General features: G+C 39.7%; 1 protein-coding gene across 1 annotated transcript in view; it reads right to left on the bottom strand.

Annotated features, from left to right (window-relative positions):
* ATG14 (autophagy related 14) overlaps nt 1-14358 on the bottom strand; it is a 37532-nt gene extending 23174 nt beyond the window's left edge. Inside the window, exons 1-3 of the mRNA XM_010847711.1 lie at nt 14119-14358; nt 2208-2270; nt 831-873 (exon numbers count right to left, since the gene is read on the bottom strand). Of these exons, the coding sequence (XP_010846013.1) occupies nt 831-873; nt 2208-2270; nt 14119-14339 (327 nt within the window). The 5' untranslated portion in view covers nt 14340-14358. The remainder of the gene's footprint in view (nt 1-830; nt 874-2207; nt 2271-14118) is intronic.
* Between the last annotated feature and the right edge of the window lie 867 nt (nt 14359-15225).

The raw sequence follows: 15225 nt of genomic DNA, 5'->3' as shown, positions 1-15225 counted from the left end.
AAAATATACCTTGGATATCATTCCATACCAGTGCATACAGACTGACCACATACTTTTTAACAGCTACGCAGTATCATAATTAGCTCATTCTGTTTGATGAATATTTAATTATATATTAATTTTACTAGGAACAATGCAGACAATCAGAATCTTTACCTGTAAATCTCTACATTCATGTGCACTTGCTTAGGAGGAAAACTGCTGGATGTATTTATACCACATATGCATTACGAAAGCAACAAACTACCACCAAGCTGTCCCTCAGATATGCCAATATGCACTTCCACCAACAGTGAATAAAAGTGTAATCAATCAAACTCCTTATTTTCATATGTTATAATCATTTTGTCCCAGTTTATATTCATTTTGCCAGGGTCTTCAACAGACATAATTTTTAAACATTTATGTAGTGTATCAAATGTTTTACTTTATGGATTATAAAGGTCTGCTCACCTTCAGATTATATAAACACTCTCCCATATTTTCTTTTAATATTTTAGCTTATTTTTCAATTAACCCATCTAGAAAATGTATGTTCATGAGTAATTTTTTTTAAAAAGAGCATCTAACTGTTCTTGTATATTTCTGTCAGCATCAGACCTCATAATTATTCATTATTATGAGGTGGTTCCATAATTAACTGCCAATACCCTGTTTTTGGTATCTAAATGAAATATGTGAGAAGCCTGCACTAGAAATACATTCACAGAGAACTACCAAAAAATGATCACAAATAAATTTAAGTTCAAAATCATTTTTTAAGTTCTGCCAATTTAAAAACATCTAACCTCAAGTTTAAAGAATATTATTTAAATACTTCTTATTCTTACCAATTGATCTGTCATCCATTTTCCTTCCATAGCTTTTAATACTCTGTTTGGAGAAGAGATAAAGGAATAAGCTCTTAAAATAATAAAATTGGTAAAGCTCAAAAATGCAAAATCAACAACTTTTTAAAATAAGGTCTTAGAAAACTCTGGATATACCAAAGTGGGGTATAAGTATTTAAAAATGTTTTCCAAATCCCCTGCTTTCTGCAATTCTTTCCTCACCTGCTTCCTTCTGCACTTTTAGTATGGCACTTTTGTATTTGTGTAAATGCAAGAAACTTCCATAACAGCCATCGCCTTTGCTCTCCATCATAATCAATAATTTCCATCAGTCGTAAGTAATAATAACGAGACCCTGATGTTGGAAAAGATTGAAGGCAAAAGGAGAAGGGGGTGACAGAGGATGAAATGGTCGGGTGGCATCACCGACTCAACGCACATGAGTCTGAGCAAACTCTGGGAGATAATTAGGGCAGAGAAGCCTGGTGAGCTGCAGTCTATGGGGTCACAAACAGTTGAACACAACGTAGCAATCCAACAACAACATAAGATAATTCATGATCCAAAATGCTATCATCAGTTCCCCCACTTTAAAATGGCACAAGTCAGTGTAGGCTAAAATTTGTGCTATAGAATGAAGTGTTCTATAGGAAAAAAGTTAAGTTTCTATGTTAGAGGAAGTCAGAGAAATGACCAAGTAAAATAAATCCAAGCAGGTTTCTCTAATGCAGGGCATCTCTGGAGTTCATCTGCTCATAAATGTATTAATCACGTCTGGGGTCTGGATGGAGAACAGTGACTGGACCAATTTGGGACAAAAGGTTCTACAGGATAATTTCCAAATCCAGAGGATGAGAGATTTGTCAGGGGTGCTTGTTAATACTCAGATTTCTGGGCCTCCCCTCAGACCTACTGAATCAGAATATCTGAGGATAGACTCCGAGAATCTACATTTTTAACCAGAACACCAAGTTAATTTAATCTTATGTAGATGATCTAGAGACCACACTTTGCAAAACCCTCATACAGAAGAACAAAGACAAAGAGAAGCAATAACGTCCCACACGAGCCACCACCACCAGTGCAATACGCTTTCTCTACTGGACCCATTTACAGGGTCACTCTCCGATTCACCCATTCAGTCACTGTGCCTGCTGTTAACCAGGCACCATGTTTGAGCCCACTGTTTTCCAGAAACCCGATTTTTCCAAAATCTCGTATTTTGGTTTCTCCCAGATACAGTGCTCTTCACATGTTGAGATCTGTATCCTAAATTCAATAAATTAGCAACCTACATATCTGCGTACCACAGCATTGAAATAAACCATGTGGTGACCAGATAACCCCCACAAATTAGAAAGCAAAATGAAAACTCACTCTTTTTGAAATTCTTCTTGCTTGCTCTTAAGCTGGCTTAACCTTTCCTTCTTGTCTATAAACCTGTAAGAAAAAAATGCAGTATTTTATTTAAATGTTCATTTTTTTTCCAGTCAAATGAGATTATGTAAATTCCTGAGAGCCAATCATTTCTGCAGACTCATCCAGAAATGTCACTGTCCAAACATATCTTCTCGATGGGATGCATGCGGCTGCCTACCATTTTACTTAAAACTAGGTTACTTAAAACTAGGTTCATATTCTCAGCTTTAAAACTCTTTCATGGATTTATAAATATATGTCTATAGGTTTCTTCATGCCTAGGTTAAATTATATTCCAAAACAGGCAAATCAGAGCACTAAAGTGAGTTTGAATCCAAGGAAACTGAGGCCCCCATTATAAATAATCATCATTATTAAACTTAACTGAACCCTGCTCTCATCTATAAATTGGTGCCTCAGTTCAGTTCAGTCGCTCAGTCGTCTCCAACTCTGCGACCCCATGGACTGCAGCACGTCAGGCCTCCCTGTCCATCACTAACTCCTGGAGTTTGCTCAAACTCATGTTCACTGAGTCCATGATGCCATCCAACCATCTTATCCTCTGTCATTCCCTTGTCCTCCCACCTTCAATCTTTCCCAGCATCAGGGTCTTTTCACATGAGTCAGTTCTTCACATCAGGTGGCCAGACTACTGGAGTTTCAGCTTCAGCATCAGTCCTTCCAATGAATATTTAGGGATGATTTCCTTTAGGATTGACTGGTTGGATCTCCCTGCTGTTCAAGGGATTCTCAAGAGTCTTCTCCAACACCATAGTTCAAAAGCCATCAATTCTTTGGTGCTCAGCTTTTTTTATAGTCCAACTCTCACATTCATACATGACTACTGGAAAAACCAGAGCTTCGACTAGATGGACCTTTGTTGGCAAAGTAATGTCCAATTTTTTCTCACTAAATTTATTGCTAGGCATTACGGCTAGCAAGTCACTATTATTAATAAAGTTAAAAGGAAAGAATATCACATCACAGATCATTTTTTATATTTGTCAGTGTTCTACCCTTATTTTTATTTTCTTCCTGCTACGTTATTAGGGATTTAGTTTGCTTTTTTTTATTTTTTGGAGTGTAAGGTAAAAATTTCAATCATCAAAATTTAAGCCTCTCCTTAAGTTACAAATTTCCACCAGAGTATTGCTTAAGCTAAACCCTTAACATTTTTGAACTGCTGTATTTTATCATTTAGTTTGAAATTTCTAATTTTCTGTAAAATTCCCTCTGATCAAGAATCTATTCATAAGTGTATCACTCAACTTCCAGATATACCAGCTTTTTAGGTAACTTACTGTTATTTTTCTACTTTAACTCTGACGTGGTCCCAGAATACATGAGATTTCAATCTTGTAATTTGAGACTGTCTTATGGCCTTGCATATGATGTGCTCGGCTCGGTGAAAGTTCCATGTGCACTTGAAAGAATGTATATTTTATAGTTCCTGGGTACAGAGTTCTATAAGCATTAACCAGCTGAAGGTGGCAAGCAGTGATAGTCAAATCTTCTAGATCTGTGCTGTTCAACACAGCAGCCATCAGGCATATGTGGCTACTGAGTACCTAACATGTGACCATAATGGCCCTAAAAGTCTCTTCCTTAAAATAATAGTAAAATAATCTCTTCCTCAAAATAAGAAAAATTTCTTAAAAATGCATGAGTAATAACATGCAACAGACTGGTTCAAATTGGGAAAGGAGTACATCAAAGCTGTATATAGTCACCCTGCTTATTTAACCTATGTGCAGAGTACATCATGCGAAATGCCAGACTGGATGAAGCACAAGCTGAAATCAAGGTTGGTGAGAGAAATATCAATAACCTCAGATATGCAGATGACACCACCCTTATGTTAGAAAATGAAGAAGAATTAAAGATCAAAGTGAAAGAGGAGTGAAAAAGTTGGCTTAAAACTCAACATTCAAAAAACTAAGATCATGGCATCTGGTCCCATCACTTCACGGCAAATAGATGGGGAAACAATGAAAACAGTGACAGACTATCTTTTTGGGGGGCTCCAAAATCACTGCAGACGGTGACTGCAGTCATGAAATTAAAAGACGCTTGCTCCTTGGATGGAAAGCTATTACCAACCTGGACAGCATATTAAAAAGCAGAGAGATTATTACTATGCCGACAAAGGTCCATCTAGTCAAAGCTATGGTTTCTCTAGTAGTCATGTACGGATGTGAGAACTGGATCATAAAGAAAGCTGAGTGCCAAAGAATTGATGCTTTTGACCTGTGGTGTTAGAGAAGACTCTTGAGAGTCCCTTGGACTGCAAGGAGATCAAACCAGTTCTAAAAGAAAGCAGTCCTGAATATTTACTGGAAGAACTGATTTTGAAGCTGAAGCTCCAATACTTTGGCCACAGGATACGAAGAACTGACTCATTAGAAAAGACCCTGATGCTGGGAAAGACTGAAGGCAGGAGGAGAAGGGGACGATAGAGGATGAGATGGCTGGATGGCATTACCGACTTGATGGACATCAGTTTGAGCAAGCTCCAGGAGTTGGTGATGGACAGGGAAGCCAGGCGTGCTACAGTCCATGGGTCACAGAGAGTAAGACATGACTGAGAGACTGAACTGAACTGAATATCATGCAATGATTTTGAATTGAGCTAACAGTGGCTTATTAACTGCTTTCAAAGAAATAAAGGTAATGTTACCCACCATGGTAACATGGTATGGAGTCCAGAATTAGGCTTTTGGCTATCTCCTGATTTCCCAGTCTAAATGAAAACAATTCAACAGAATCGTAACATAAAACCAGAACCATAACAGCCCTAAAAATCTCTTCCTTGAAATAATCCAGACACAGAAGTCTAACACACTATTTTTATAATCCCACATCTGAAATATCCCCAGATATCTACTTCTAAATGGAAGGGATAAAATGCCCTAATTATGACTCTGCCATTTCATAGTCACTGAAAATGTACCACATATATTAAACAAGAAAGGAAATCAGACAATATTATATGTGACAGAATTATATACGTATGTGGCTAAATTAAAATTAAATTAAAAATTCACTTTCTCAGTGACACTCTCACATTTCAACAGCTACATATGGCTGGAGGCCACTTTACTGGATGCACAGATATGCAGCATCATTGCACAGAGTACTGGGTAGTACTGCAAAGGCCAGTGAGGTGGTGACTACAGGAACCATTAGAAAACTCAGAAACCAATGTAGAATGTGGACAAATTCATAGGTTCACCAAATAATTTATCAGGCTTTTACTATGTGCCTGCAGCTTACTACAGGGCACTTTACAGAACGTTAAGAAATCTAATCATTCATTTTCTGCAACTGGCTGTGTGCCAGACATGGCACTTGTGATATGCTTCCATTCCTTATACTGAAAATGAGAAGCAAATGTGGTATTTACTTCTCCCTTACTGAGGTAACGCGTGATTCATGCTCTTGATCACCTGAAAGGAGATGACAAACTCACAAGATTCATCAACCTGTGTCAACAAAGGGCTGACATGAAGGAGAAAATCCTGCTTTCAAAGGCTATCAAAGTGCTCCTTTCAGGTCTGTTGTAAAGATTCCACTTTGCACTAACACAAATTGGGATGATGACACTGTCCAGCTTTGTATCAGGCTGGTTAGTTCTCCTGGGTTGTTAGAAAGAAACCCAAACTTAAAACACAAAAATACAGATGGCAGCAGGAATAACAAACAGGAGATGGCAATTCCTCCTGTACGGAACGCATCAGGAGTCATGTCACTCTTCATGAAGGAAATGAGAAAACAGGTAGTGTGAGCAGAGCAAAAGAGCAGATGGTATCAAGGAATGTGCCTGGTCAGCAAGCCAACTGCTCACCAGCACCTCGTCCATTCTCTGCATTTTCCAGTCCAGGACTCGTGGAGATAGGTTAGGGAAGGAAAAGAAAAAAGGAGAAGGGGGAAACACATATTTTATTTTATACACTGTCTTTCAAGCTGGGTTATTACATAAAATGTTTTCTATCTTTTTCCACGTCAGAACATAAAGACGTGTCTCATTATAGAATTTCACTGAATGGACATCATGTAACTTATTCACAGAAACTCCTGCTGAGGAACACTGCCATTGCTTCCAAATTTACACTACTATCAATAATGTTAGAAATGAATATCCTGGTGCACAAATCTTTTAAGCTTTTAGGTTTCTCTACAGGAAATTCTTACAAATAAACTGCTAGGTCAGATATTCATATGCAAACATCTGGCAGTTATCTTTAAATTTCTTCTGAAATCATTTCATACAATATTTCCAATCCCACCAGCCTGTTCTCATGCTCTCAGCTCTGCACTTTTTATTCTTTACTAACATGCCTGGCTTCCCACTCCCTTCCTTCAAAGATAGTTTACAACTCATTTACTTGCCTTTCTTCATTATTTCTTATTGGCTACTTTTCATTTGTTATTCTATGTCCTTTGTTCACTTTTCTATAGTTTTTTTAAAGGATTATTAGGAAAATTAGTGATTTTCCTTTCATACATCTTGAAATTCTTTCTCAATTTTCTTAGTGACTATTATGGTTCTGCTCTGCAAAAATTCCAAAATTTTGTGCAGATACATTTATTCATTTTCTTGTTGCTGGATGGCTCTATAGTTTTGCATTGTTTTCTGAAAGGAATCTGCCAGTGAACCTGTACCATGCATGCATCAGGGCTTTTAAACACTTTTTTAATATTTTCTTTCCCAATTTAAAAATGTCTTTTGTGTTATTTACCAAATTCCTGCAGACTTGTATTAGCTTTTCTCCCCCCTAAAAAAGGATTCCCTTAAGTCGACTTTAAACCATGCCCCTGTGATAGAGACTGGTGAGAACCAGGAGCAGGCGGTCACACACAGTCTGGTGCTATCAATCCAAGAGACGGTACACAACCCAACTCAGGTTCTGGAGTCACGTCTGCCTGAGCTGCCACTTGAGGATGGGTTAGAGGTGGCCCTACTAAGGGAAGGAAGGCATTACAGGCAGAGGAGATTCTGCTGTTTCACAAGCTAAGAACTTAATCTGTCCTGCCCCAGAGAACTTCACCAGACCAGGGGGACAGCAGGGTGACAAGGATCAGTTACAAGTGTGAGCCGCCATCGCTCCACGCTGCGCCATGGCCACAGATCGTCCTGGGTGACTGAGTGGATCTGGCCACAAGCAGGACTGGTCACCTAAGTCTGTCCCATGAGAGCAGGAAAGCAGCACCCAGGCACGCACCCTATCAGGAGTCCTATTAATTCTGTGCGAGATGATCAGTAACACCGTTAGACCATCGACTACATCTTGCTGAGCACTGACTAGGTGCCTTTCATAAAATAAGTCTCACCTTCCATCGCCGCCCAGTCCTTCCCCTCATCCTAGCACTTCACATTCACTTGTGCCTAGGGTTACAGCAACAGAGAAGTCCAAGAAACACTATTCCTGTATTTTAAGAAAGGCAAACAGAACAACCCAACAAAACTTTCAAATATGCAATTGAGGGCCTTAAGAATTAGTCAACCCTTATATTCCTTGGGTTTCTTAAATCTGAAAGGAGAAAATAAGCACTGACAGCTTTCAAATCAGTGGGGGGGAATTTCCCCCAGCTCCGATTTGGACACAGGTTTGGTGAAGAGTTGATGATTCTGGCTCTAGAAATAAGGCAGTGAGACTTATTGGGTAAGAAAGAGCACAAATTTTCTTGGAAAAGAGCATAGCAATCTCTATTATACAAGCAGAAAGGGTTAAAGAACGGAGTATTTCTTGAACTAGGATACTATCAATAACACAGCAAAAATTACTAGCATTCACATTTTTCTCCCTTAAGTTCTTTTAGGCATTCAAGGGTATGACGTTTATGGACAAATGCAATATGAAAAAACACAGTCCTTATCCTATGTTAGAGTATTTAAAGTATGAGAAAATACACAACTTCAACAATGTGGGTTTCATCAATTGTAAATACTACAGTACCACACGGTCTGAAGTTGATTCAATCTGTGGGTGCAGAGCAACCACAGATAAAAAGAGGGCTGACTATAAATTATAGATGAATTAACCCCTGTTGTTCAAGGCTTAACTGTAGCAAAAACATACTCCACTGGCAGGAATGAAGGTTAAGTCATTAGTAGAAAATACAGACAGAGCACTGTTTAGTTCCTCACTTGTAAAATGAAAATAATGATTATCCTACTTGATTATAGGGATTAAATAAGATAAATGTGAAAGCATCAGGTACAGGCACTTAACAGGCAATACAGGCTAGTTTCCCTTTTCTTCGTTGCAATCAGTGATTTTGCACTTAATCCTCCTAATGTATTAAATGTATGTATGTATTTCAGATCTGGAGGTCAATGTAAGAATTAACATAGCCCAGCAGTAAGTAAGGCACAACTACTCTGAGCTTCCTCATCTTAAAAACAGGTTAATAACTCATGATTTTGTTACCAGGGAACAAATGAGACAATACTTGTGAAATCCTTTTACAAATTCTGAAGGGTACACATAATGGTTAAGAGTAGCCAGTGATACTGATTGAAACAAGAATTATACTTTCTTAGGAGATCCACATGTATTGTTGTAAATACAATTAATAAGCTACATGGGATGGGAGCTGTGACCTTTCCTGAAAGAGATAACCAAAGTGAGCAGGTTGATTAAATTCTTGTCTCAAGATGGGAGTCCAGGTACCTATGGAGCTTTTATTCTGCTGAGTGGGGTACACAGATGTGGGTCCAGAACCGAATCCTCGTGAAAACAAACTTTTATAAGCTAAGGACTGACAACCAAAAAGATACTGGAGGGGAAAAGAAATGTCTCAAGAGTAGTTTTTAGGATACATCTTCCTCTCAAAATCTTCAGTAACGTCTAAAATTTCTTGCTTGTCGTCTATCCCACTTCTCAATTTGTCCGGGGCCCATATTTCTGTTTTGTGGTAAAAATGTAGTTCTCAATGCCTAAAACTCATCAGTGAAAGGAGTGCTGTATCACTCCTAATGCTGTGTACTTATGAAAGCAATATCCACCTACTCACAAAGTGCCTTTTTTTTTTGATCCACACTTTAAAATAACTGGTTTCTAAACCAGCATGTAGAGGTTCCTGGGTATCCTCAGATTATCCCCCCTGTCTCATTCTTACCCCCTATCATAAACTGGTAAGCAATTTTTTCAAGTTTTGAGTGGAAAGATTATTTCAACTTGTCAGTTATCTGTTGGGTAACAGTGTTATTTCTAGTACCAGATAAAGGTTTAATCCAGAAAACTACTTTCCTGTTAAAAGACCTGCAATTTTAAAATGTTCTCTGGTACAAGATTCAAAGAAGATGGTGTTGAGAGTATTGCTTAAAATCACTCCTCTTCATCTCTGAAGGACGCAAACAAGTCAAAAGACAGACGCAAAAGCAGAGATGTGGGCAGTGTCTCAGGACTGGGCCGAGGTGGGAGGTGAGGAAAGGATAGTGCTGATGAGGGTACCAAGGCTATAAGGAAGTGTCCCACTGAATAATAACCAAAAATAAAAACCAAAACTAGCAAGTTCAAGTATTTTTCAATCAATCTAACTGCCAAACTCATACTGTCCACAAAACTACATAAAGATGCATGTTCCCTTCTTAGAAGTCAAAAGAATTATTAGGAGACACATTTATTCTTTAATATTGAATTTTCCTTGAACTGCTAAACCATTAGAACCTGTATATTCAGCTAGTCTATTAATGAAACCTGAAAAAAAATCTACATTTATAGGAACTTTGATATGTACATCACATTCAAGATCCTTGCAGGCACAGCTAATCTAGGTGACTTACTGAAAAGAACCAGGGGTTAAACAAGGGTATTTAAATCATGCTGAAGCTTCCATATTTTATTTCCAAGTGGTTTCCCAGTCAGTGAGTTTTCTCATAAAGTAAGAGGGGGAAAAAGGGTCTGAAAGTAAAGCACAGAATACAAAATTTTTCATAAATACTGAAGACCAGAGAATATCTCACAACCAACCTTTGGCCCAAGATATCTAAGGCTTATTAGTAGTCAGTGCAAATCCTCGAGAGCAGAAATCTGCCTTTCTCTTATCTGCTGGAATATTTCACGCCAATAACTGTACCCAATGAGCTCATTAAAACTGATCTGGCCATCAGGACAGGGTCCTGGGTCTCAAGAGATTCTTGCATCCTACTACATGCTGGACACTGGTTAGGGAATGAAGGAAAACAAACAAGCAAACTCCTCTTCTTTAGAAATACACACTTCAGAAAAGGGGATGATTGAAGGTGAAGTGAAGCTCTCTTATCCCCAAACCTTAACTTTCTTTTTCATTTCTAAATTCTGAACGATGCTGGTATTTATTTTTCATCTTTCTGCTTCGTCATAAAAAGAAATCCACTGTAACACATCCCTGTCCTGAAAATAATTCATATTTCCGTTTCTAAAATGGTCCCGCCTTTACCATTTCCTTCAACAATCTGCTTATTATGTTCCTGCCCAGCGCTGCACTAACCACCAGGATGGGATTGAACAAAAGCAGAATTCACTCCTGTGTGGAACTACTGATACATTCTGGATGCAGTTACCTTCCGCAGATAAGTGACACCACTTATCATGCTCAATACCATGAAAGAATTGAGTACTGTGACAGAAATGGGAGGAGAGATGGAAGTGGGGACCTACCTTAGTGAAGGTCAGGCAAAGTCTCGCTGAGGAAGTGCATTTAAGTTGAGACATGAAAGGCAAAATGCCAATCAGGAGGAACAGTGTTCCAGGCAGAGGGAATAGTAAAGAAAAAGGCCCCTGGATGGAAGAGTTCCATGTGTTTGAGGATGTGAGAGAAAGCCCAATTACTGAGCTGTGAACATGAGGGAATGTGGTGAGAGTTTACTTTTTGAGTGCTTAATACATGCTAGACATTATGTTAAGTAATTCAGTGCATGCTCTTATGTAAGTACTACCAGAAACCTATGAAACTTCAAAATCACATAACAAGTGGTGGAGCTTGGATTCAATTCAATGCAGCTTGAATCCAAAGATCACATTTTAAACTCAACCTTACAGCCAAAATTAGAAGGTAGGCAGTAGCCAGATCACATAGGGCTTAATAAGCACAGTAAAAAGTTTGAATTTTATTTTCTATAAAGTGAAAAAACACTGAAAGGTTTAAGCAAAACAGTGAGATTATCTGATTTACATCTCTACTGTGGCTGTTGTGTGAGGGCCAGAGGATGGCTAGGGAGGAGCTGTACGTGTAAAAGAAAGAAAACAAAGTAGTGGCCAGGAAAGAAATGACAGCAGTCTGGACTAGAAGTAGACAGATGCAAGATCTACTCTGAAGCAGATCATATTATACCTGTCAATGATTTGGATATGTGGAATAAGAAAAAAAGGAAAAAGCTAGGACAACGCCCAGGTTTCTGGTTTAAGTAACAAACGGGTCATGATGTATAATAATGAAGTGGTTCAGGATCAGACTAAATTTGGGAAGGAAGGGTAGATTGATTCAGTCATTCAACGAATCTTTATTAAGCTTCTACTATGAGGATATAGCAGAGTACAAAATTGTCTTGTTTTCACAGAGCTAACATCACTGGAGTGAGAGGCAGTTACAAATTAATATGCAAACCATAAGATGGTGATAGGTACTATGGAAAACAAGAAATCACATTGTGTGGGGAAGAAAGTTACTATTTTAATTGAATGAATGCTCAGAGTTTCTCTGTAAGGAACAGAGGCCTACGGATTCAAAGAAAGTAGCCTGGAAGCCTAGGAGAAAGGAGTTCCTGGCAGGCTGAATAAGACCGAGGCAGGAGTGTTCTCAGTATGCCTGAGTACTGGCAAGGAGGCCATGATGTTTTGCAGAGTAGCTAAGAGAAAAGCAATAGGAGAACAACTGGGGGACAAACGACATAGAACTTTGGATAAAGACTTTGGCTTTTTTTTTTTTTTTAAACTTTGGGTAAAAGAGGACACCCCTGGAAGATGTGAACAGAGGAATGGAAGGATGGTATTAATCTGTATGCAATATGAGAAATTACACTATGAAGGAGAAAAGGCAGAAGCAGAGACTCAAGAAGCAATAATCCTCCGGTGGACCAGACCAGGAAGTAGTGAAAGGGCTGGGATTAGGTTTTGAATGGCAGATGGGATTTGTTGATGGGATAAGATACGGTAGCATTAAGAGAGGAGTCAAGGAAGATTGGAAGACTTTTTTTGCCTGTTCCAAAGAATCAGGTCATCATTTACTGGGTTGGGATGAGCATGAGAAAAATAGATTTATTATGGATAATCATGAATTCAGTTTGCCATATGAAGATGGAGATTCTCACTACAAATTTAAATACAAATAGAGCAAACAGCTGTTTTCTCAATTTAATAAAGGCCTAGGTTGGAGAAACAAGTCTGGCAGTCTTCAACCTATAGATGATATTTATTTTTTTTATATAGATGATATTTAAATTATAGGAATGGATCTAGGAAAAAGTATATAGAGAAAAGGATCCAGAACTGACCCTCGAAAGACATTGCCATCTCATACCTAGTATTTTTATAATAAAACTGTTTTAATTCTTAAAGCTATTACTTATTACATCAGCAGTTTCTAAATTCATCAACTACATCAATGACTAAAACAATGATGAACTAAAAGATTATATCATACAAATCTTCTCAAAAGAAAAAGTAATGAACTCCATTCATGATCAGAAGACTATCAGAAACTCAAAAACACTTTCAAATACAGATGTTATATAATCCAGTGGTTAAGTGCATGGCATACGGGTTCAGGCTGCCTGGAATTTAATTCTGGTCCCTACCCTTATTATTTGTGTGACCCAGGGCAAGAAACTGCAGCTTCCTTAGCAGTAAATTAGGGATAATAACTTACTGGGTTGTTGTTAAGGCATTATTATCTGAACTTTTGCACTAAAAAATATTAGCTGGCTTACTGTCACTAAGTTATTGAAACAAAAGTTGGGACTGAGAAAACTTTCAGCTAACCACACTAATTCTACAATTATTTAACCAAGGGCTTGTTTTAGTCACTAGGTCGGTCCAACTCTTTTGTGACCCCATGGACTGTACCCCACCAGGCTCCTCTGTCCATGGATTTCCCAGGCAAGAATACTGGAGTGAGTTGCCATTTCCTTCTCCAGGGCATCTTCCCCACCCAGGGACTGAACCCAGGGCTCCTGCAATGGCAGGTGTATTCTTTACCACTGAGCCACCTGGAAAGCCCAGGACTTGTAGGCCTCTGTTTAAATGTCAAAACAAGGCCAAAACGTGTTCTTAAATTCAATTCTCTTAATAAGGGCTTGCAGCTCCCACTGTGCATTTTTAAAACAGAGGAAACACATCTTCAAACTCCTTAACACTCAAAACAATCTTTGCAAAGGGGAGAAACTAGCTAGATTAGTTTACACATTAGAGTAAGGATGTCTGATAACAAGATCAATCTGTGACACAAACTACCAGGGCCCGAATCCCTCTTAACCAGTTATTTGATTCTCTTCTGGCCTCTTCTCTAGAAAATGAATGTTCTTTTGAAAATAATGATTAAACCAAGCTTTTGCTTGAGCGAGTAACAAAATACCGAGAATCCAACTCTATGGCAATAATAGGAGAAGACCTTTCCACAGGTACCACCTATTCCTTTTCCCTAGTACCAGAAGCACCGTGAGGTCAGGCTCCTCTCGAGTGGGTTAGGAGGAAACTGCGACCTCTCCTCTTCGGGCCTCCATCCCCGTCCCCGTCCCTTGGGAGCAAAGTACCGGCGCAAAGGAGCTACCCTCGCTACCTCCTCCTCTTTTCGCTGGGCTCCGCGGCCCAGACTCGGCTCCACGCTCCAGCCTCCGAGCCGGTGGAGACACCCAGAGAAGACAATAGCGCAGGGGCGGCTGCCGTACCTTTCGCGGTCGCGGCCGTCGAAGTAGACGAAATCGCCGCTCTGGACGCACTTGGCGCAGGTCAGCCGCCGGCGGGTGGTGTTGCAGAGAGGGCAGCGCTCGACCGCCACGTACAGCCCCTCCGCGTCGTCCACAGAGTCTACCAGGTCCCGGGCGAGCGGCTGGGGCCCGCAGCCAGGAGCCTCCTGCGCCTGGGCTCCCTTCCCACTGGGAGACGCCATGATAGCATGAGAGCAGAGCCAGTCACGTGGGATTTTGTTTTCAACCAAGTGCATCTTGGGTGAGGAGGAGGGGCCTGGGAGGGGCCTAGCTCGGCGGGAATCCCGCGAGCACCTCTCCAGACCTCGCCTACCCCCAGCTACCGCTGGGTAGGAATTAGGTTAGAGCGGGGAGAGGCAGCGCAACAGAGTGTCATCAGCGGCTCCTTCACGTCCAGGCTACAAATTAACGTCAGAAACTTGTGCAAGACATAGTAATACAGTGCCCTCAGGATTTGGGGAAGACAGATTGCGAACGCATAAGGGAATTTCTGTCATTAGCTGTGGATACTTACTAAATTTGGCTAAAACTACCGCAGAGTTGGATGAGGGAAGTGGGTCTTGGAGCGAGGTGGAATTATGGCTCATGTGATTTCGGGGCAAATTCCTCACCTCTCCTGTGTTCACGTGGAGAAAACTTCAGTGCCCACCCAACGTCGTGAGGATTAACAAGTCAATCCGTTTAATAGTAATCTGATAGTACTTTGCCAATAATAACTAACCAGTGGAAACTACTGAACGTGTAAATCACAGTTGGATCTTTATGAAAATTTTTAATGTCCAGCACTCCGCTTCTATTCTCGGCCATATTCCAAGAATTTCAACTAGGTAGTATTTTAACATGGCTTGATTACTCCAAATTTCTTTCTGTAAGAATAAATAAGGTGGGCCAGAGGATTATATCAGAGTAATTGGTGTTTGAATATGCCTGTAAACTACAGAAGAAAAAAAAATTGGGCTCATAGGTCAAATGATCCAGACCAGTGACTCAAAAGGATTATTTTGGCAGGCTATAAATTAATGACTGCCTTAATTTCTCTCTTCAACTAGGGCTTCTCTCCCAAGTTCA

This window comes from Bison bison, unplaced genomic scaffold (assembly GCF_000754665.1).
Source record: "Bison bison bison isolate TAMUID 2011002044 unplaced genomic scaffold, Bison_UMD1.0 scf7180017864254, whole genome shotgun sequence".
NCBI lineage: Eukaryota > Metazoa > Chordata > Mammalia > Artiodactyla > Bovidae > Bison > Bison bison.
This window is presented reverse-complemented; position numbering and strand designations above follow the sequence as displayed.